The sequence below is a fragment of the Metopolophium dirhodum genome, chromosome 6 (assembly GCF_019925205.1).
Source record: "Metopolophium dirhodum isolate CAU chromosome 6, ASM1992520v1, whole genome shotgun sequence".
Lineage (NCBI taxonomy): Eukaryota > Metazoa > Arthropoda > Insecta > Hemiptera > Aphididae > Metopolophium > Metopolophium dirhodum.
Genome location: NC_083565.1, coordinates 31,857,162 through 31,882,111, shown reverse-complemented (window position 1 = coordinate 31,882,111; position 24,950 = coordinate 31,857,162). Strand labels below are relative to the sequence as shown.

Sequence of the window (24,950 nt, the reverse complement as noted above, 5' to 3'; positions counted from 1 at the left end):
CTTTTTAATGAAAATTAAATAATAATTCTTTATTAGTTTATCAATTAGCTTAAGCTTGATTTTTAATTACTTAGACATTGGACAGTCTACCTTTTTTAATGTTACGCTGGTTAAAAATCGAAGCATTATTTCGATTAGTTAATTATCATGTGTAGGTATACATACAAAAAAAAACACACGTCATTGTCAAATCAATATAAGTATTCATCGATCCGCTCAGAATCTAATACGATTGTATGTAATAACAGAAAATCAGAAATTTATTAACAGCAGTCAATTTTCAATTGTTTGGTGGTCCCTAAAATGTTGAAGTTTGTGCGTCAAAGTGATCCAACTCGTACTATATATTATTACTAAGCTATACTATTATATACGTTCGCATGAATTATTTTAATATTTTCTAATGTAGTTAATATAGGTAGTATTATATAAAACATTATTCGTTATTTCAATACGATAGAATTTTTCTGCATAATAACATTCCATTTTTGTTTTACAATTTTATATAAAATAAAAAATAAAGAGATCATTTAATTAAATTTTGATACCAACGTCATCATTTTTCTGGTTATTTACTTTCATAGACACTGCGACAAAATCATAATTTGTCAAATCTTTAGTCAATCCGAAACGATTGCTTAGTATGTTTAAAAAGCACAACAAAGCAGAACTGTAGGCGAAAAATCGAAACGTCCACACTCCACCGTATGAACCGAATAAAAATCCACCCAGTAGACTACCTAGAGATTCACCTGTAAAACATAATCCATTTTAAAATCATGTTTGGTATAATGTTAATAAATTACGAATCAAATCAAAGTTAAATTTTAAATTGAAAGGTTAACTTGTACAAATTGTATACGCATACCTATAAATTATTTTTACGTATATAATTTGCAATTTTCATTACCTAGGGCCTCTAAACATATTATTCAACATTAACAAAAGTTAAACGTGTGCTATGGTTTGTAAAAATAAATGAAAATATTTATCCGACTATCCGAGTAATCACTGTGGTTTTTGAAAAAACTCTATTCATGTATAAAATATATCGGGTCCATTCAGTACCAACAGGAAAAAAAATGTAAAACATAAATAATATGATACCATTTTACACAATTGTTCAGATTTTTTTTGAATAAATTATATTAATTTGATTTACTATAGTTATGAACTTATGACGTATGAACCGTTATTTCTTTAAATATAACTTCACATTTTTATACATGTAATAGACATTAAATTAATTTATTAGCACTCTCATCTCCGCATGATAGCCATATTGGCGTGGAGGTGACCAACTCTCTTCAGTTGTAACGATAACTTTTTTGTTTTCGTGTAATATTTTTGGAGTCAGGATTGTTTTAATAAATAAATAATTACTATAAAATTAGCTGCCAATGCCACCGCATATATACGTAATTTAAATATCTATTTAAACTAACCATCTAGAAACCAGTATAGCGTATTTATTATTTTATAAAACATATTCAGTATACACATAATATATTCATATTATTATATACATGTTGTATTGTGTACACAATTTTGTCGCCGTGGGGTGGGGAGGGGGGTATAACAACCATATCCCCCCATCTCCGTAGATATGCCACCGCTAGCAACAACACGTCAACAAATCATAATATGATTAATATGATTAATATATTATGATTGTATGAATATGAATTCATTTTGTGCAAGAATATTGTGAAGAGATAACTGATTCCTGATAAATGCGTTCGATAATAATGACGTTGTCGTTATAAAATGTATTTTTTCGAATAATCGTCAATTCGATACATAATAATAATTACACTAAAGGACGTTCATACATTTCCATGTTTTCCTGGTTGTATTGAATGCTAATTAAACACAAAGTTCGTTTCACAATGCGAAAACGAATAAAATTCGAAACATTCATGGTGTTTAATATTATTGTTCATACATATTTTATATTTTGAGTGTTTAGTTTAGAGCATATTATAATTATTATAAGATAATATTTTGTGGCGAACTATGAACCTGTTCAATATTTTTCTAAATTGATAAGGGAAATGAAACTAACGGGAACTTTTGTTGTATTAGGCTTATAACTATTATCACACACAAAAGATAATGTATATTTAAATAATTATTTATAACATATAAGTAGAGCACGGATTTTTATGCACTAAAAAGTATTGAAATATGCCATAAAATATGCAGTAAAAATAATGAAAATATGCAAAAAATATGCAGTAAAAATCATGAAAGTATACAAAATATATGCAAGATTTTTTTTTCTTAATTCAAAATTTACAAATTAAACAACTTATAATAATTAATTATTTAAATACTTAATAAAAAAAAAACGTAGGGAATTTTCTGAATAACTTAATGTTTTTTTTTTAATTGTATTTATTATTAAAATGAATTATCATATGCATTTCGAGTTTTTCTTCTGTGAAGCTCTGACGTTTATCGGTTAATATATTATTAAAGTCTGAGAACGAACGTATCAACGTTCTACGTCAACTGAAGTTGTTGGGGCATATTTGAAGCAACTTAATATTATCGGGCCTTGATAAAGATCTTCTAGCTGAACGTTTTCACCTAATAGTACTGCATCAATTTTTCATAGAATTTCCAGACCTTTATTTTTATTGGAAAGCTCGTTTGATTTTATTGTAAGTGTTGCACCTTTCGATCCAGGAATAGAATGATTTTTATCTTTCGTTTTGTCAATTATTGAAAAGCTTTTATGTAAAGTCATATTTTGAGTTTCCAGTTTTTTTATGACTATAAAATGTATTTTTAATTTTTCCACTTGACAAAATATTATTTTATAAATTTTTTTAAATTTTTGCTTCAATATGCAAAAATATGCAATAACATTTAAATATGCAGAAATATGCAAAACAAAATTTCACCATTAGTTTCAAATTATGTTGATTCGTGGAGATAACTGACAAAAATGCAAAAATATTCAAAGGAAAAAAATATGCAATTACATAGAAATCCGTGCTTTACATATAAGTACTGTAATAGTTTGGTTATTTAAATAAAATTACTTAATACTATTATTTAATTACTATTTATAATGCTTATATATTATGAAGTTCCATAAATGCATGGCTACTTCCCAACAACAATTTAATACAAGGTTCTTCCTAAGTGTTTTTAGCGATATCAAAAAAAAGTTAACCGGAAAGTCATGATTTTTGGATAAAAAGTTAAAATGTTGACAAAATCATGAAGATTGAGAACATATTTTGTAAATTATTTTGTAATTAGGTAATAATATTTTATAAAATGTGTTCAACTTTTATAACCCAAGCTTGAAAATTTGTCACACAGTTTATCGGAACTAAAAAATATACAAGCACAATACTTTTTTTATAATCATTCTAAGTTTAAATATGGTCGAGATTAGATATTTAAAAGAAAAATAACGATTTTAGTTATTTTTTTGTAACTTAAAAATTCGTGGGTTTAGGTAGGTACTTGACATTTTTAAAGTTTATTATTAACTATTATATTCTATACACACAATTACGTTTTCAAATGCAATGTTTTCGGAAAAAATTGTCAACTGTATTGATAATATAGCTAAATAAATCACTTTAATAACAATAATATAATAAATTATACTTAGCAATAAATTTAGGCATTGGATTTTAATGCCTTAAAAATATGATATTAGGCTCTAAAAATTCTAAATAATGCACCAAAAAAATGCAACAAAAGGTATTCTGCAGAATATAAACTTATATTTTATGGAATTGTTAATTACATTCGAAAGAGGGTCGTGATGTTGAACACATATTTTTTATAAAAAGTGCTATAAATATATTTAGTTATACAAATGTTTTTGTTGTGATATATAATTCTATTAAGTTTAAATTACATTTTAAAGATGTTCAATATAAATTTAAACAAAAAATTGACTTCACTTAGGATTTAAGTACCCACGTATATCGATCAAACCAGAAATATTTTTGTTTTAAAGCAATGAAAACATTTAAAAAATAAATAACTGGGAAAGTTGATTTTCTGCAGGTAGATTGTATCTCGTCATTGATACAGTGACTTACACTGTAGTAAAGGATGTGTTAAATTTGAACTCAATAATATATCCTGATATATTGCAGTTGAAAAATATTAAAAATATATTATGTGCACAATTTGGTGAATAAGCATTTGACGTTCGAATTTTGACAACATTTATCATATTAAAAATGTAATAATTATTTGCAGTTAAAAATGTATAAAATGTTCAACTTTTATATCTAAGAATTGAACATTTAAAATAAGGTTCCACTTAAATAGGTTATATATAAATTACTTTATTCACAATAATATCATAAAAAAATACTTAGTCATATCATAGGCTTCGCCCAGAATCGTTTTTCTTTTATACATTGATATTATATCATTGAATTCAAATTTAACACCGTCCATTATAGTGACCCACTTTTAACCTACTGCAGATTGACACACACTTGCTCACTTCTTTAAGTTTTTATATAAAATGATTTGCAACAATTTGAGACTTAGATGAATCCTGTCAATTGTCAAAGTTTGAACTTCAAAAATTAAAAATGTCGTTAGAATATTTTTAATGTCTATAAGTACAATTTATTAACTTGTTTTAAATTTTCTAGATTTTTTACTGATCATAAACATTAAATGAAATTAACTAATTCGACAATATAAAATACTTTTGGTGTATTGTAAATAGGTACTTTTACCTCAAAGGTTATCTTATAATATATGTTAACCCTCGGGTTTTAAAATTAAAAACTTTACAAATTGGCATCTTCAAAATAAATGACTTATTTAGTAAGAACTAAACGAATTTAGCAAGAATTTGAAATTTAAGCGCTTCAAGGATAAAAAAAAATTATCAACATTTCGAAAAAGTCGCTAATTTCAAATTGTTTTGAAGGGCTAAAATATTTAAAAAAACTACCAGTACCTATTAGGCAAACTTATAAAGAATTTTGTATTACATTTCAAAATTTTTTTACCTTAAATATAAAACATCTGAACCGATTTTCATGTTATTATTCATTTTATATAATACATGTATTCATAAATTCATAATATCTATACATGACTTTACTTTTTAGGTAACAATGTATTTTTTAATAAAAAAATATAAGTAACTGAGTTTATAAATTTGATAAAAATGATTTTGCTTTTACTTGTCACTGTATAATGGAATGAATGGTATTACATTTGAATTCAATGATAATATTATAATAACATTGTAAACTATTCTAAGCGGTGACGGTTTGTCAGTGTGGATATTTTATTTGTATTATATTGCTATTACCTACTTATTATTAATAGGGTAGCCGGTAAGTAATTATAAAATTACAAAAAAATAACTATAAAAAAAACGGAATTGTGTATTACATTTTAAAATTTTTTAGAAATTTCTTACTCAAAATAATTTTTATACATTTTTGTGATTTTTACGTATTTTGTAAAAATTTGAACTTTAAATGCTTATAAAAACAGTGACCCGCTTGTAACCTTCTGTACAGCAGAGTGACACCCACTTCCCCACCTTTTTTATTTTGTATTGTTCGTGAGATCATTCCCAATGAAATTTGTTCGATTTTTCATGGTATTATAAATCGATAATGAGTGAATACTACTATAAGTGGATTACTTCATTTTTTTTTTTTTGTTGAAGAATTTTACCTTGCTTTATATAGAAACACGAAATATCAAGTGTATAAAACAATTTTTATAGTTTACCAATGCCATCGAAAAGTACTAATATCCCGATTATAGTGTTCGTGGAGTCCTCGGGTGACATAATTTTCGCGTACGACATTTTCACCGACGTTCCCAATGCATACGACACGCCATTCAATAGCTCTATCGCAATGATCCAAGCTGGATTCCAGATGACTGTGTACAGGTACAACCGGATAGCCATGGCTCCCATCACTATGACCATGCAGTTAATGTGACCGACCTTTCTGATTATCCATCCGGAACAGAAATAAAATGGTATTTCACCGCCAAAACATTGGATGCCCTGAGCTAGACCTTGAAGAGTTTTTAGCCACGCTCGTTGGCTGTGGTCATTGTTAGCAGAAACTAAATCCTCCATGTACCTGATTAGAAATTATTAACAGTAGTATTAAAATGTTTTAACAATGAAATATTATTATACTACACACCACAGAGTCAAATATTATTTTGCAAAATCTCTAATCAACTTAATCATAATCTAGGGAATCTAAGACATTTTAAACGCAATCGTTTTTAACACGTGTTAAATAATCATTTATGTAGTTATGTGTATATATGTGATAATCGAATATATCCTCGTACAAATGTAAATGGACGACAATTATTCAGTAACCACCAATAATATAATATATGAAATCGACGTCAAACGTTAGGGCCTCGTCACACTAAACAGTGTGTTTAACGATAAAGGTAACACGAAATCTTTCAAACGCATGACGTTGAATTTAATTTGCATTTTTTTTTACCGCAAAAAGGACCTAATATTACATCTATTTTTAAGTTTGAATTGCTTAAATTAAATTAGCAACTTTGACTTAAAAAGTTTTTTTCTATCTTAAAAATTGACTTACCGAAATTAAGCCAAAGTTTTGATTTACGCATGTTGTTTATCATATTCTTAACAATCTATTAATAAATTGGTGAAAATAACGTAATTGTGCTTTATTTGAAACTTTATTATGAATATTTAGTGTAAGTATATTTAATATTTATCTTTTAAAAGAACAACGTCAATTCGAGTTCTACAAATTGACTAATTATTACTTATTAGGATTGTACCCGACATTATACAAACATTACATTTTAATTTTCACATCTTCTTTCTACATTCTGTAGGCAGTACCTGCCTAATTCAAAGACACTTGACACTCACCTACGACCTACCGTGATATTTTGTCGGTTTACACGTCGATGAGAGTATTATATTATGAATAAGTACCTACTCAATATGATTAAAAAAACACTTAAAATAATTACAAGTTACTAAAAAAACTTCTTCAGTTATACTTATAAACTCACCAGAATAGAAAATGTGTAATAATTGTATGGAGAAATGTGATTGATATTACCCATGTATAAAATAAAATCACATAATGTTCAGTAAACAGTCCATATATACTCTTCCATTTTCCTTCGGTTTTTTTTGTTTCGATTACCTATAAGTTACAGAATAATAGAATTTTTTTTTAATAATTATTGTGCTCAAATAACTATTTAAAATATAGATTATGATGTAAAGTATAGGGTCAGAAAATAACTTACTTTAAGTTTGCTTATGACAAAGAAATTACAAATTGAGAATAAAATACACGAATAAAAAACTGGTGTATATTCTTTTTCCTTTTTATTAATGCTAAACCAATCCACAAGCCATCCGATGAATATGGAAAAACTGCCAAAACCAAATGATGCCCAACATATTTGTTTTCCAATATCCTCAGGTTTGTCTTCTAAAAATAAAATGAGATGCAATTTTTCTTTTAACTACATAAATATTAATGACATTGGTATTGTTGTATCATATTTTACCTAAAAGATCGAGACATAGTGAGCCTTGTAAAGTTATCGTTATAGCTATGCAAGACCACAATGCAGCCACAGTTATGAAAAAAATCCAAAATTGATACAAATTAAGAACGTTTCCTCTGTATGTCGGCACAGTGGCTATCCGCATGATGTCTTCATTAGAACATGAGATGTGGCTAAATGTTTTTAAATGACATTGGCATGTTAGAGAAATATCCGTACCGTTCATTTGGACGGACAACAAGTGGAAAACATACGAACTTTCAGTCTGAGATCAAATTAATTAAATATTAACAAATACATTTGAATAAAAGATAATGGTAATAATATTACTTGTTCCATATCTTTCAATTTGAATGTAACATCAATCCGATTATGATCGCTTATATTTTCGATATAATTATTGGTGGTTTTCTTCCAATAACCGCTGAAATCTGATTGATTGTTCGATTTATTTATTTGATGGTCACATGACTTCGTATTTTGACAAGTCAGCTGAAGAAGTTGAACTAAATTTGTTTACATGTTTAAAAATTTTAAATATCAACCGAAATATAGTGAAATTTAGTGAATTTCAGTCTCCTTTGTAGTGACATATCTATGTGCAACTTGTGTGTTCTATCATTATCGTTAACGTTTTTATAGCTGCCTATAGCACGTCTACTTTATAGAAGACTACTAGTTAATATGATTTGATTATTATATAACACCTACACACTGTAATATTTGAGAAATGAAACACTCCAAGAACTCAAACCTTAACGTCTCATCTACATCAATGCAACCATCATCAAGCAAACAAAATACTAAAATATCTTCGATTCCAATCGATCGGTCATCCAATACTATACTACCGTAGCGGATACTACTCAGCACTAGGAAAATGATGGATTTTCGAAAAGCAACAGAACTTTATAATTTGATTGAAGAATATCTTTCCTTTGTTTGTTTGATGTAATATTTTTATATTTGTCTTATGACTTTATTCTATCAGTACATCTGTAAATAATAAATATTGTAAATACTGTAAATATCAGAACTATACCCCATATAATTGTCATCCCATTACTACAATTCAAATCTATCATCGCTATAAAAAAAACACACCAGAAACATTGTATTGACTGTAAATAAAGGCATATTTTTTTTCGAGATCAATAAAAAAAAAAGACATACGTATAGAGACATAGATCTACATAAAAATATATATTTCATAATATTGGTTAATAATAACCAAGGCTGAGCATTAACGAGTTACAAAGTTAAAGTTAAGTTAAAAAGTTAATTTAATTTTAAATTTTTAACTTAACTAGTTACTTTTGGCTTTTCATTAACTTAACTGTTAATTTACTAAATTCCTTTTTTAATTAACGTGAAATCAACGAATTACTTTTTCATTTTAAGAAATAAGTTAAGTTAATTTATTTTGTTTTTAATTTTATTATATTTCACTATTTCAGTTTATTTCGTTTTCATGTCAAAAAATATTTACCATGAATTGTTTAAAGTAAAAAATTTATATCATTCGAATCCAACTTATATGGAAATACTGTACAAAGTATAAATACTATAGTCTATAATTTAATTTTGGTTTGAAAAAAAATTAAGTACGCTAGTGTTGTATAAACAAATTAACTTTTTTTTTTAACTTCATAAAAAGTTAACAAAAAGTGTGTATTAACTTTTAACTTAACTGAGTTAAGCTATAGTTAAATTAACTTGTTATTGGTGCATATTAACTTAACTTAGCTGAGTTAAAAAAATCAATAACTTGCCCAGCCTTGATAATAACGTTGAACAATTTTAAGCTCAAAAAAATCAGTATAGCCTGTGCGTTTTATAATCAACGATTTACCGTTTTAATTTAAATTTTAGTTAATATTCGTCAGGCACATTGACACACATTTTAAACGACTTCACACCGCAGATATGTACATCATTATTCAACAATTGTTAAAACAAAACGGTTCAAGTCCATAAATTTTAATATTTTTTTAAATATTGTTTAGTCTCACCTTGCATGAGATCAATTCATCATTGTTCTCTTCATCAAACATCGACGTGTTGTGTATACTTTGTTGAATGGCATCGGTATGAACAATCAAAATAATTTCAGATTCGCATTTCATTTCCACTCCTATCTCCAAAGGCACTTTTGGTACAAACATGAAGACAATTGAAATCACAACCAGCAATAGTGTCATCGTAAAAAATGACGTTCTTTTCACCCGGAATGTGTCGACGATTATACCAGCTACAGGTGATATTACAATTTTTATCATCGATATAAAAGTCATAGCGACACCGTAAGTGGTTATTGAATACCCCAACTGTTTCGCTATTGTAGGTAAAAAACCAATTATAGGTCCTATACCTGTGGAAAAAAAACAAATTTACTAAAAAATTACACGCAGAATATGTTTTTTTGGTCATATTATTATGTAAGAGTAGGAGCCTAAAAATAATACATTATTAATAATAAGTATTTATTATATTATGAGCTTTGTGTATAAGATGTATCTACCTTAAACTTCAAAATATTTTTCGTACATTTTGTTCGTGTATAATAATTATGTAATATAAAATTAACGTAAAACATGAAAATCGGTTCATTTGATTTATATATTTTAATGTCAAAAATCTTGACAATTTAATGAAAGGCTTCTAATATTTTGTTACAATGACAGTTGAAAAATATTAAAAATACAGTAAAAAAATTTTTTTATAAGCATTTAAAGTTCAAATTTTTACAAAATACGTAAAAATCACAAAAATGTATAAAAATTATTTTGAGTAAGAAATTTCTAAAAAATTTTAAAATGTAATACACAATTCCGTTTTTTTTATAGTTATTTTTTTGTAATTTTATAATTACTTACCGGCTACCCTATTAATAATAAGTAGGTAATAGCAATATAATACAAATAAAATATCCACACTGACAAACCGTCACCGCTTAGAATAGTTTACAATGTTATTATAATATTATCATTGAATTCAAATGTAATACCATTCATTCCATTATACAGTGACAAGTAAAAGCAAAATCATTTTTATCAAATTTATAAACTCAGTTACTTATATTTTTTTATTAAAAAATACATTGTTACCTAAAAAGTAAAGTCATGTATAGATATTATGAATTTATGAATACATGTATTATATAAAATGAATAATAACATGAAAATCGGTTCAGATGTTTTATATTTAAGGTAAAAAAATTTTGAAATGTAATACAAAATTCTTTATAAGTTTGCCTAATAGGTACTGGTAGTTTTTTTAAATATTTTAGCCCTTCAAAACAATTTGAAATTAGCGACTTTTTCGAAATGTTGATAATTTTTTTTTATCCTTGAAGCGCTTAAATTTCAAATTCTTGCTAAATTCGTTTAGTTCTTACTAAATAAGTCATTTATTTTGAAGATGCCAATTTGTAAAGTTTTTAATTTTAAAACCCGAGGGTTAACATATATTATAAGATAACCTTTGAGGTAAAAGTACCTATTTACAATACACCAAAAGTATTTTATATTGTCGAATTAGTTAATTTCATTTAATGTTTATGATCAGTAAAAAATCTAGAAAATTTAAAACAAGTTAATAAATTGTACTTATAGACATTAAAAATATTCTAACGACATTTTTAATTTTTGAAGTTCAAACTTTGACAATTGACAGGATTCATCTAAGTCTCAAATTGTTGCAAATCATTTTATATAAAAACTTAAAGAAGTGAGCAAGTGTGTGTCAATCTGCAGTAGGTTAAAAGTGGGTCACTATAATGGATGGTGTTAAATTTAAATTCAATGATATAATATTATAAATCATTACCTATATCATTGTATATAAAAAAGATTCTGAGGGAAGACGATCAGTCAGCCTATGATATTTCTAAGCGTATATTTGATGATATTATTGTGAATAAAGTAATTTATTTAACTATTTATGTGGAACCTTGTCTTAAATTGTCCATCCTTAGCTATAAAAGTTGAATTTTTTAAATATTTTGTGAATACAAAATAATTTTAGATTCTGAGCGAAGCGATGAATGTATTGATTTTATAATGATGTGTGTTTTTTTTTTAGTTTTTTATTTTTTTTTTGTGTCTATCATCACCTTTCAGGATAGTAAAAATGCTTGGATTTTCTTCAACAGTAACTTTTATGATAGAAAAGTGAATCTAGTTGGTACTTTGGGGGGTCAAAAGTAAAAATTTTCCAGTAGTTTTTAAAAGAAAAATTATGGAAAAACGGGAATTTTTACGCAAAATCTGTTTTCGAGAACATCGATTTTGGTTTTTGGTGTAACTCTAAAACAAATGAACGTATATACATGACATTTTCATTGGTTGTTTATATTTGCATTTTCTATACACGATAAAATTTAAAAAATATTTTTATTTGTTTTGAACTGTTTAGGAACATTTCCAGTTACCAATTTTATTAGTATTTTTTTCTATGGATGTCAATAAAACTTTATTTGTAGGGTAAAAAGCTTGACAATTTAATACAAGGCTCCTACTATATTGTAACTATGATATTTAAAAAATATTAAAAATCCTTAGTCACAGTTTTTATTTATAAGCTATTTATAAGTTCCAATTTTGACAAAATACGGAAAAATCACGAAAATTAGCAAATAATTTTGAGTTGAGAATTCATAAAAATTTTTCTTTTTAAATCTAAGATTTGAAAATGTATTATAAGATTACTCATAAGTTTGTCTACCTTTATCAAAAAAAAAAAAATGTCTACAAGAAACTTAAATTAAATTTTTATGAGCGTCTGAAATTTATATTTTTACAACATTTGATATTCACTCGATTTCTCATGTAACAATTTTTTTATTTTATTGTAATTAAAAAACGAATGACTGTAGATACTTGAAAATTTCACTGAATGTTTATATTAGCATTTTATATACACCATAAAATTTTGAAAATATTTCGACTCTTTTTGAACTGTTCACGGACATTGTAAGTTTTCAATTTTTTTAGTTTTTTTTCTATAATAACTGTCAATAAAATTTTATTTGTTGGGTAAAAAAGCGTGAAAATTTAATATAAGGCTTCTGATATATCCTTCTAATAGCAGTTGAAAAATATTAAAAATACATAGGCACAATTTTTTTTTATAAGCATTTAAAGTTCAAATTTTGACAACATTTATCAAATTTATAATTTATTAATTATTTTGTGGTTAAAAATGTATAAAATGTTTAACTTTTATGGCTAAGGATTTAAAATTTAAAACAAGGCTCCACGTAAATAGGTTATATATAAAGTACGGATTTCTATGCAATTGCATATTTTATTCTTTTTAATATTTTTGGATTTTTGTCAGTTATCTCCACGAATCATCATAATTTGAAACTAATAGTGAAATTTTGTTTTGCATATTTCTGCATATTTAAATGTTATTGCATATTTTTGCATATTGAAGCAAAAATAAATTTATAAAATAATATTTTGTCAAGTAGAAAAATTAAAAATAAATTTTATAGTCATAAAAAACTGGAAACTCAAAATATGACTTTACATAAAAGCTTTTCAATAATTGACAAAACGAAAGAAAAAAGTCATTCTATTCCTGGATCGAAAGGTGCAACACTTACAATAAAATTAAACGAGCTTTCCAATAAAAATAAAGGTCTGGAAATTCTATGAAAAATTGATGCACTACTATTAGGTGAAAACGTTCAGCTAGAAGATCTTTATCAAGGCCCGATAATATTAAGTTGCTTCAAATATGCCCCAACAACTTCAGTTGACGTAGAACGTTGATACGTTCGTTCTCAGACTTTAATAATATATTAACCGATAAACGTCAGAGCTTCACAGAAGAAAAACTCGAAATGCATATGATTATTAATTTTAGTAATAAATACGATTAAAAAAAAACATTTAGTTATCCGGAAAATTCCCTACGTTTTTTTTTATTAAGTATTTAAATAATTAATTATTATAAGTTGTTTAATTTGTAAATTTTGAATTAAGAAAAAAAAATCTTGCATATATTTTGCATATTTTTTGCATATTTTCATTATTTTTACTGCATATTTTATGGCATATTTCAATACTTTTTAGTGCATAAAAATCCGCGCTCTAGTTATATATAAATTACTTTATTCACAATAATATCATCAAATATACTTGGTAATATCATAGGCTGACTGACCGTTTCCGCTCAGAATCGTTTTTCTTATACAATGATGTTATATCATTGAATTCAAATTTAACACCATCCATTAAAGTGAGATTTCCAGTTACCAATTTTATTAGTATTTTTTTCTATGGATGTCAATAAAACTTTATTTGTAGGGTAAAAAAGCTTGAAAATTTAATACAAGGCTCCTACTATATTGTAACTATGATATTTGAAAAATATTAAAAATCCTTAGTCACAGTTTTTATATAAGCATTTAAAGTTCAAATCTTGACAAAATTTGGAAACATCACGAAATGTACCAAATTATTTTGAGTTGAGAATTCATAAAAATTTTTCTTTTTAAATCTGAGATTTGAAATTGTAATACAATATAATCTATAAGTTTGTCTACCTTTGACGCGGTTCCGCGTAATAGCTTTTTGAATTCAAATAGCCTTTTACGCGGAAAGCCGCGCAGCGCTTCTCAAACAAACCGCCAATCGACGACGGACGACGCCGGCGCGCGACACCCGCGCCGTGAACCGTCGGCCGGCCGTTCGGTGAACCGGATTGGTAAGTCACAGTTTTTAATTTTTATCGACGACCCGCACGAGAGGGATCACCTACACGCCCCCGGCGAATCGACTTTTATTTTTTTTTATTTTGTTCTCGCTTCTCGTAACGGATACCCACAGGGCTAATAACCATTGCCATAATCGTTGTTCTTTTTGTTTGTTTGGAGTGAACGAATAAATTCAACCATCTCGCCTTCAAAAGTTGTGTTTTTTATTTACTAAAGAAAAACTTGGTTACCTCGATCCACCTCACCCACGCGGCACCCACTAGGTCCGCAACAACTGGCTCCCCGTACAGGAATCACCGGTAAGTGAAAAACTTTATTAACTTACCCCTTACTACCACCATCATATACCCTACCCGTTGCGCGACTTGGAAAAAAGTCCCCGACGCGATCCGACAAAAACGTGGTTAGCTGGCGAAAACGGAAAAACCGGCGTTACGTAACATATTACATAAGGACGTAACGACCAGCCGCGCGCGACGCTCCAAAGTCCAAACACACACGACGTAGGTAGGTAGGAACGCAAGAGCGCGAGAGGGCCACACCACCACCGCCCGATAACGTCAACACGCGATTACCCGGGACAGAAATACCACATAATCGGACTGCCGCGGCCGCCGCTCAAAGCGACAGCCGCCGTCTTCCTTAATCGCAGTAGTGGGCCGGATAACGCACACACGCGCATCCGTGACAACACTCTGCGATAACCGGTTACTGTGATCGCCCGGCAAGCGCAATAACAAAACAATAACAACGCACTGACCTACATTCTGTACGCAAATAAACACCGATAAACGGTCAACACAGCTGATCGGAGGAACGCGACGACCGTTCCACCGACAACAGCCACATTTTATATTTTCCCGTAACCAACACCGGAAAAACAACCGGACGTCATGCCGGGAAAATATAATATTAATGAGTTGACCGCCGCGGAGTTGCGCTACGAATGCAGGCAGCGCGAGTTGTCGGATACGGGCGCGAAGGATGATCTCGAAATCCGGTTGATACAACATTTCACGGACCTGAACCTACAGGCCAACGAAGTCCGGTTTCCGCCTATGGAACCCGCTGGGCATACCGGAGACAACCCGCCAACAGGTCAGATGCTTGACGCCGGACAAAGGGAAAACCAACCGGTCGAATCATCACCCGCCCAACCACCGAACATCACCACCAATAACCCACCCACACCCACACACCAACAGGCTATGGACATGATCCAAGCGAGTCGTTCCATAATTAAGGAGGTACGGAAGGCGGGTAGGCGGTTTGTTTGAGAAGCGCTGCGCGGCTTTCCGCGTAAAAGGCTATTTGAATTCTAACAGCTATTACGCGGGACCGCGTCACCGTTATCAAAAAAAAATGTCTACAAGAAAGTCAAATTAAATTTTTATGAGCGTTTGATGTTCATATTTTTACAAAATTGGAGTTTCACTCGATTTCTCATGTAGCGATTTTGTTATTTTGTTGTAATTCAAAAACGAATGACTGTAGATACTTGAAAATTTCATTGAAAGTTTATATTTTTCTTTTTCTATACACCATAAAATTTTGAAAATATTTCGACTCTTTTTGAACTGTTCACGAACATTGTCAGTTTTCAATTTTTAAACAAAAAATAACGACTGTAGTAATTTTGTTGTAATTCAATAATATATATTGTATTCGCGGGAATTTAAATCAAAACTATTACATAGGTATAATAATAATAATAATATTGTTTATCACGGAAAAAAATTCCAATTACATTTTAAATATAAGATAGTTACTTGAGTATTAAGGGGAAAAGAAGAAAGAGAGAGAGAGAAAAAAAACATATATATATAAATCAAGTTAAGTGTGTAGTGTGTACTGTACATAATGAAATATAATATAATTTAAGGAGAGAGAAAACTAAAATAAAAAAACAATATATACAGTAAAACTCGCTTAAGACGCTCTTTAAGGGACCATCTCTCTAGAACGTCTTAAGCGGGAAAGCGTCTTATGCGGGAATGAAACAAAATGATGTGGTTGAAATATCGAGTTAATTTTTTTATTATTAAACATAATTTAATGAGAAATACACTTATAAATTAATTATAATTACAATATACATACATACTTATATTTTTGTGCTACTGAATTTAATTTAAAAAAATATTATTATTACATACATATTTTATTATTGTTTATTAAAAAAATTATCTATTTTTGATTAAACACGAAGAAATGTTCAAAATATTTACTTACATTTTTAGCTATTATTATACAAGAAACCTATTCACACAAAAAAAATTGTTTTTCCTATACAATGATTTATTATTGATTTCAAATTTAACACATCCTATAAGGTCACCTACAAAGTCACTGTATTAATGACAAGTTACAATAATCTACTGCGGCAAATCAACTTTCCCAGTTATTTATTATTTAAATGTTTTCATTGCTTTAAATCGTGGAAGAGTGCCCAGTACGCAACATACCAGGTGAAATGAAACACCTCCACAAGGTTACAGCAGCGGCAACAAAATGGCTAACCAATCTGGACTTAAGAATCTAAGACTACACAAATAGTATTCAGACTATTCAATTATTCATATATTATATTTTATATTATTCTATCCTATTTCTTTTATATATTTAACTAATTACTGCTATTTTATGTTTATACATCTTATCAAAATTTTATATTTATATTTCTTATTGTAATATTTGTTATTGCTATAGTATTTAGTGATCACCTTTTCTGAAAAAAAAATGTTTTTTGGAAAAATTGGGAAAATTTGGTTTTATTTAAAAGTTCCGGAAAAAATGGTTTTTGATTAAAAAACTGGTTTTTTCCTGCAAAATTGAAAAATTGGTTTTTTTTAAAAAACTGAAAAAGTAAGGTATAGTGAAAACAATCTAATAAATAATGATAGTTGATAATCATATTATTACATACATATTATATATTATACTGTACCTAACTTAAAGTCTGTAGCGGATAAATCTAGAGGATTCTATACTATTGATTTATAAATAACTATAATTTGTAATATTAACTATTAAGTATTTAGTATTTATCATATAGTTATTTCTTATTAGTTATTAATATTATTTAATTTTTAGCAACTCACTAAGTTTAAAAATATAAAATCTATCAAATAGTTACTAGTCGTCACTCACCACTCACCAGTCACTGTATTATAATATTTATAAACCTATCAGCCAGTTACTATAATACCTTATTAGTTATTACAAATATAAATAGACAATAAGTATACAATTTTTAACATTTAAAAATACAGGTGATTTATTTTCGGGGAAATACACTCTCCCGCATAAATACCAATTTGATATGTAACTACGTTATTTTTAGAACAAATATTGAAATATCCGTATTAATATTTTTAATAGCTTAATTTTAAATTCTAATACAATAATACATTGATAACCGTATTGGCAAATGTGAAATGACAATGACAGGTTTCTTTATCTATTTTTTAAAATGGTTTTTTTTTCATAGATTATTTTAATTTTTAAGCGTAAATACAATTTTTAATTTTCCAAAAACTTCGGTTTTTTTGGAAATGTATTATTTTAATATCCTTCATTTTCCACGTTTTCCGAGGCTCTGGGAAAAAACGGGTTTTTTTCCGAAATTTTCCGGCATTTTGATCCCTAATAGTATTAATACTATATAGTATAGTAACAGACCATACGAAAAATAATAATAATTGCTTTAAAAACTAAAATATTTCTGATTTATCAATATAGGTAGGTACTTACATCCAAAAAGAAGGAAAAAATTCAATTTTATTGGTACCAATTTTTTGTTTATATTTATATTGAACATCTTTAATTTTTAAAATATGTAATTTAAACTTAATAGAATTATATATCACAACAAAAACATTTTTATAACTAAATATATTTACAGCACTTTTTATGAAAAATATGTGTTCATCATCACGACCCTCTTTCGAATGTAATCAACAATTCCATAAAATATAAATTTATATGCAGAATACCTTTGTCCCCCCCCCCCTCATTCATACTATAACATGGTATAAAGTAGGTAGGTAATTAATCGGTGAAAAACTAGTAATATTATTATTGAAAACAATATCTAGTTTTTAATTTATACTAACATTTTTTTTCATACGTTCATCATTACATTTATTTGTCTTAAATATTCACTCTTATGCATTTTTACGACACTAATCAGTGAATTATAATTTAAAAAAAATATTGCTGTCTTCAGTTAATAAAACATATTGTTCTACAGCACTGTTGATTCTACGGATTAATATTACATTATATTAAACTCATGTTGAGGACAGCGAACTACAGACTATATCAATAATTCTTTTACAATGTATAAGTTGAAATTCGAATAATTATTAAAAACATGTATTTAAATCCTTTTAGATTCATATAGGTAACATTTAACAAGCCAGGCGCATATGCAAACAAATCGCAAACAAGACGTCCTTCTAAAATTGATGACTATATTAAAATTAGCATTAGAAGCGTCAGAGCCAGGTGGTTACATCGTTAACGAAAACAATATGTCAAAGGAAACACAGTATAATCAGATATATACCAGAGCCGTCAAGACCAGAGGACTATAATTTCACGGTTTATAATTATTGACAATTTACCATTATTTCATTCACCGTTGACATTGATTTCAACTTTAGGTACTTCAAACCGTCATCTTTTGAATCGCTGACTGTCCGCATGCAACAATGTTGACGATACCAAAATGTAGGTATGTAATTACTATAATTGTTCTTAGAATAAGCTCAAGATTAATATTCCGCGTGTTATTCATTTTTATAGGATTTAATAATGCTTCTAAAGTTATTCTGCACTGTTCGGAAATGGAAACCTGGTGATATTAATATAATTTGTTAGCGTAGTGTGTTCAGGTTTATTCGCATTACAAAATATAGTGAAGTTAAGGAGACTATGTAAGTATAGTTATTACCGAATCTACGATGCATTGTTCCTTTTGTTTATGAACGATCACCAACAATCAGCTGCAGGTACGAGGAATTTGGAGCAAATACTTTTATAGTTACCTTGTTTTTTATAGCCTGGCGATTGTCTACAATAACAAATCAAATTAAATTTTTATGAGCGTTTGATGTTCATATTCTTACAAAATTGGAGTTTCACTCGATTTCTCATGTAGCGATTTTGTTATTTTGTTGTAATTCAAAAACGAATGACTGTAGATACTTGAAAATTTCAATGAAAGTTTATATTTTTATTTTCTATGCACCATACAATTCTGAAAATATTTCGACTCTTTTTGAACTGTTCACGGACATTGTCAGTTTTCAATTTTTTTAGTTTTTTTTCTATAATAACTGTCAATGAAATTGTATTTGTTGGGTGAAAATGCGTGAAGATTGAATACAAAGCTCTTGATATATTGTTACAATAGCAGTTGAAAAATATTTAAAATACATAGGCACAATTTTTTTTTATAAAGATTTAGTGCGAGTTTAGTTAAAATTCGTCAAAATTTAACTATTATTTTTTAATTAAAAATGTATAAAATGTTCAAATTTTATATCTAAAGATTGAAAATTTAAAACATGGTTACACTTAATTAGGTTATATTATAATATAAATTACTTTATTCACAATAATATCATCAAATATTATACTGAGTAATATCATAGGCTGACTGACCGTCTGCTCTCAGAATCGTTTTTCTTATACAATGATATTATATTATTGAATTCAAATTTAACACCATTCATTACAGTGACCCACTTGGAACCTACTGTACAGCATATCGACACCCACTTGCTCACCTTTTTTTTTGTTAATTTGTTAATTTTTTAAATTTTTATGTCTGTTTTCGGCAGTATTATTATTTTATATATATTAAAAACGAAGAAATATTCAAAATATTTACATACATTTTTAGCTATAATACGATAAACTTATTCACACAAATAAATTGTTTTTCCTATACAATGATTTATTATTTTAAAATTCAACACATCCTTTACAGTGTAAGTCACTGCATCAATTACGGGATATAATCTACTGCAGCAATTAAAATGTATTGCTTTAGTAACAAAAATATTTCTGATTTAATTAACATACTAGGTACTTATATCCTAAGTGAAGGAAAAAATTCAATTTTTTCTTCACATTTATATTGAACATCATTAAAATGTAATTTAAACTTATTGGAATTATATATCACAACAAAAACATTTTTATAACTAAATATATTTGCAGCACTTTTTATAAAAAATATGTGTTCATTATCACGACCCTCTTTCGGATGAAATTAACAATTCCTTAAAATATGAGTTTATATATTCTACAGAATATTTTTGTCCACCCCCCTCCCTCCGTTAATGCCTTAACACGATATAAAAATTAGGTAGATAATACAATCAGCGAACAACTAGTAATATTATTATTTAAAAAAATAGGTATAAAGTTTTTAATTCATATAGTTTATTTGTTTTGATTTATTTGGCTTTATGATTTATTTTTATGCATATTTACAAATCAGTGTATAATAATTTAAAAAAATATTTCCATCCTTCATATTATAAAAATTAATGTTCTTTTAGATTCTGAGCGAAGCGATGAATGTATTGATCTTACAATAATGTGTGTTTTTTTATTTTGTGTCTGTCATCAACCTTTTAGGACAGTAAAAGTGCTTGGATTTTCTTCAACAGTAACTTTTCTGATAGAAAAGTGAATCTAGTTGGTACTTTGGTAAAAATTTCCCAGTAGTTTTAAAAAGCGACGCGAAAAACAAAAGAAAAATTAAGGAAAAACGGGAATTTTTACGCAAAATCTGTTTTCGAGAAAATAGATTTTGGTTTTTGGTGTAACTCTAAAACAAATGACCGTAGGGACATGAAATTTTGATTGAATGTTTATATTAGCATTTTCTATACACCATAAAATTCACAAAATATTTTGACTCTTTTTGAGCTGTTTACAGACATTGTCAGTTTTCAATTTTTTTAGTTTTTTTTTCTATAAATATCAATAAAATTTTATCTGTTGAGTAAAAAAGCTTAACAATTTAATAGAAGGCTCCTAGGTTATTGTTTCAAAGGCAGATGAAAAAAATTAAAAATCCTTAGTCACAGTTTTTATGTATAAGCATTTAAAGTTCAAATTTTGACAAAATACGGAAAAATCACGAAAATTGGCAAATTTTTTTGAGTTGAGAATTCATAAAAATTTTTCTTTTTAAATCTAAGATTTGAAAATGTAATATAAGATTACTCATAAGTTTGTCTACCTTTATCAAAAAAAAAAATGTCTACAAGAAACTTAAATTAAATTTTTATGAGCGTCTGAAATTTATATTTTTACAACATTTGATATTCACTCGATTTCTCATGTAACAATTTTATTATTTTATTGTAATTAAAAAACGAATGACTGTAGATAATTGAAAATTTTACCTAATGTTTATATTAGCATTTTCTATACACGATAAAATTTTGAAAATATTTTGACCTTTTTTGAGCTGTTTACGGACGTTGTCAGTTTTCAATTTTTTTAGTTTTTTTTTCTATAAATATCAATAAAATTTGCTGGGTAAAAAAGCGTGAACATTTAATATAAGGCTCCTGATATATCATTCTAATAGTATTTAGAAAATATTAAAAATACATAGGCACAATTTTTTTTTATAAGTATTTAAAGTTCAAATTTTGACAACATTTATCAAATTTGTAATTTATTAATTATTTTGTGGTTAAAAATTTATAAAATGTTTAACTTTTATGGCTAAGGATTGAAAATTTAAAACAAGGCTCCACGTAAATAGGTTATATATAAATTACTTTATTCACAATAATATCATCAATTAATATACTTGGTAAAATCATAGGCTGACTGACCGTTTTCCCTCAGAATCGTTTTTTTTATACAATGATATTATATCATTGAATTCAAATTTAACACCATCCATTACAGTGACCCACTTGTAACCTACTGTACAGCAGAGCAACTTCCACTTATCCACCTTTTTTTTTTATTATTATTAGATAACAATAAAGGCTATCTATATCTACAGATGTTTACAGAATTAGGTCGTCCGGGCGACCGCGTTTGAGACGCCTACGGGGTGGTGGAGGTATATGTAAATTGAAGTGTAATGAGCCTGTTGATTTATGAAGTGAACTATGGAAATTTGCTGCATAATGTGCTAGAGTCCATTGATGCTACGTATTAATTTTATATAATGTTGAGGACAACGAGCTACACACTATATATCTATTAACCTTTCACAATGTATAAGCTGCAATCCGAATAATTATGAAAAACATGTCTCTATAAATCATTAGATTCATATAGGTAACATATTTTAACAAGCCGGGCGCACGTTATGGTGACTAAAGTAAAATTGGCATTATAACTTAGAAACTAAAAAGCCAGGTTTTCAAAAACCATCATCTTTTGAATCGCTGACGATACCTAGCCAGGTAATTGTTCTTTGAATAAGCTTAAGATTAATACCGTGTTATTGATATTTGTTGGATTTAATGCTTCTGAAGTCAATCTGCATTGTTCGAAAACAAAATAACCTATATATATATCAATATAATCTGCTAACATGTATTCAGGTTTATTCGCATTACAAAACATTGTCAAGTCTCCATCATGTAAGTATAGTCATTAGTAGGGTTGGGATTTTATAGTACTTAAAATTGCATAAATATGCGCTATAATATTACCTGAAATATCGCTAAATATGCAATAAAAACAACAAAATATGCAAAAAAAAAGGAAATTTCTTAATTAATAATTTTTAAATCACTTACAAATTATTATAAGTAGTAACTTAACCTACTTAAGTTTTGAAATAATTTAGGCACTGATCAGAATCCTGAAGGGCTGTAAAAAAAAATACCTAATACGAAATTATCGTAATAATTCGATTGACGAAAATCTAATAACACATTTACTAAAATATAATTTCATAAAATATGACCAATTTTGATTCAAAAACAGTTAAAATTCGAAAAAGTCTCAAAAAGTCCAAAAAAAGCAAAATAACATTTTTTATTTGAGTTCTCAGCTATATCATGAATCATATTTTTAGCTTACTCTGCTATTTTTTAAGTATTTCATAAGAAATATGCGAATGCTTAGAAATCCCAACCCTGGACTTATAAGTTATAACCTACTCTACGATATATTGTTTCTTTTGTTTATGAGTGATCAGTGATCACCAACAGTCAACTGCAGGTATTTGTCCTCTATAGTCATTATATTATTTCCTCGTTCATTGTAATGGTTTGATTCATATTTTATCATAGTATAAAAATATTTAAATTTTACATCACTAAGTTTGTGTATAAAAAATTCTATTCAATTTTGAACTCTTGTTCTTTGCTCTATCAGTCTACAAACACACACATACACCAGAAACGATGTCTAACAAATTATAACCAATAATGAATCCCCACTCCCATTAGTCCACCATATTGATATTTGTTTTAACTTTAATACAAAAAGTAAATAGTTGCACAATATTCAGTTGATAAATTTTTTCATTTATGAAAAAAAACAAAAAAAAACTGTATTTTTTGTTTAAAACGATGTTTTGAACAAAATAAATTGTTTGAGTTTTAAACAGTACCTACCTATATTTAAAATAATTTAATTTTAATTTAATATTTTATTTATTTATCTCCCAATATGCCATGTTTTTCTGTTTATTTATTACTTATTTTAAATCTTAAAAGTATTTGAAATGTATTTTAAATATTTTCTTAATGAATATTTTATCTAGACATTATATTATGTATATATTAACTATTAAGAGGATGTCAGCGCACTATTTGTTTTCTCTCTTTCGCCCACGCGCAACATAGACAAAACGCATTTGCGCAAAATCGTTTTTTCTATGTTTTCAAGTAATCTTAGAGTAAAATCACCAATTACAAAAAAGATAGAGAATAATATTTTTGAGGGAATGTCATATCGATTTTATATTTTATTGTTATTTGACTTTGTATTTGAGTTTTAAAATAAACAAAAAAAAATTTGTAAATTTAAATGATGTTTAACTTGTTTTGAAGCAATATTTAGATAAATTGATATGACATTCCCTCAAAAATATTATTTTCTATCTTTTTTGTAATGGGTGATTTTATTCTAAGATTACTCAAAAACATAGAAAAAACGATTCTGCGTAAATGCGTTTTGTCTATGTTGCGCGTGGGTCAGAGAGAGAAAACCAATAGTGCGCTGACATCCTCTTAAGTAAAAACATTTTAAATTTGGTAATGATTTATCAATAAAATTAAAAAAAATTAAAATAAAGGATGGTTTTATATCAAAAATATACTGTTTAAATATTTTGTAATACAATATAATATAATAATTATCTATATTTTTGTATTATTGTGTTGTTATTTTTTGTCAAGTCTTACAGGTATCTTATCGTTGTAAACATTCACCGTTCAAGGAAGATGTTGGGTATGTATTGTGAAATATTTCCTCATACAGATTTATTATTTAATTATTCAGAATAAAATTTCATAACATAATTTGCACTTTTCTTACATAATTAAAATATAGGTATAATATCTAATATCTCTATATATATAAATTAATGTTTGCCCGTGTGTTTGTCCTTTATACATTCCTAAACCGTTCATCCGATTGCGATGAGATTTGGTAC

General features: G+C 27.4%; 1 protein-coding gene across 1 annotated transcript; it reads right to left on the bottom strand.

The window, feature by feature from the left end:
- Positions 1 to 452: 452 nt before the first annotated feature.
- Positions 453 to 18,221, bottom strand: LOC132947108 (major facilitator superfamily domain-containing protein 6-like protein B). Its single transcript, XM_061017308.1, has 8 exons — positions 18,041 to 18,221; positions 9,573 to 9,931; positions 7,891 to 8,052; positions 7,561 to 7,825; positions 7,294 to 7,481; positions 7,051 to 7,187; positions 5,749 to 6,113; positions 453 to 752 (listed from the first exon to the last, which is right to left on the bottom strand). The coding sequence occupies exons 1-8, from the start codon at positions 18,105 to 18,107 to the stop codon at positions 535 to 537; spliced, it is 1,761 nt and encodes a 586-aa protein (XP_060873291.1). The 5' UTR covers positions 18,108 to 18,221; the 3' UTR covers positions 453 to 534.
- Positions 18,222 to 24,950: the final 6,729 nt, after the last annotated feature.

Excerpts from the sequence above, each read along its gene's own strand:
- LOC132947108 (XM_061017308.1), bottom strand. The coding sequence starts at position 18,107 with ATGTTCAATATAAATATAAACAAAAAATTGGTACCAATAAAATTGAAT. Across the intron at positions 8,053-9,572 it reads ATGAATTGATCTCATGCAAG|CTGACTTGTCAAAATACGAA; the intron begins GTGAGACTAAAC and ends CAACTTCTTCAG. Across the intron at positions 7,826-7,890 it reads AATTGAAAGATATGGAACAA|ACTGAAAGTTCGTATGTTTT; the intron begins GTAATATTATTA and ends ATTTGATCTCAG.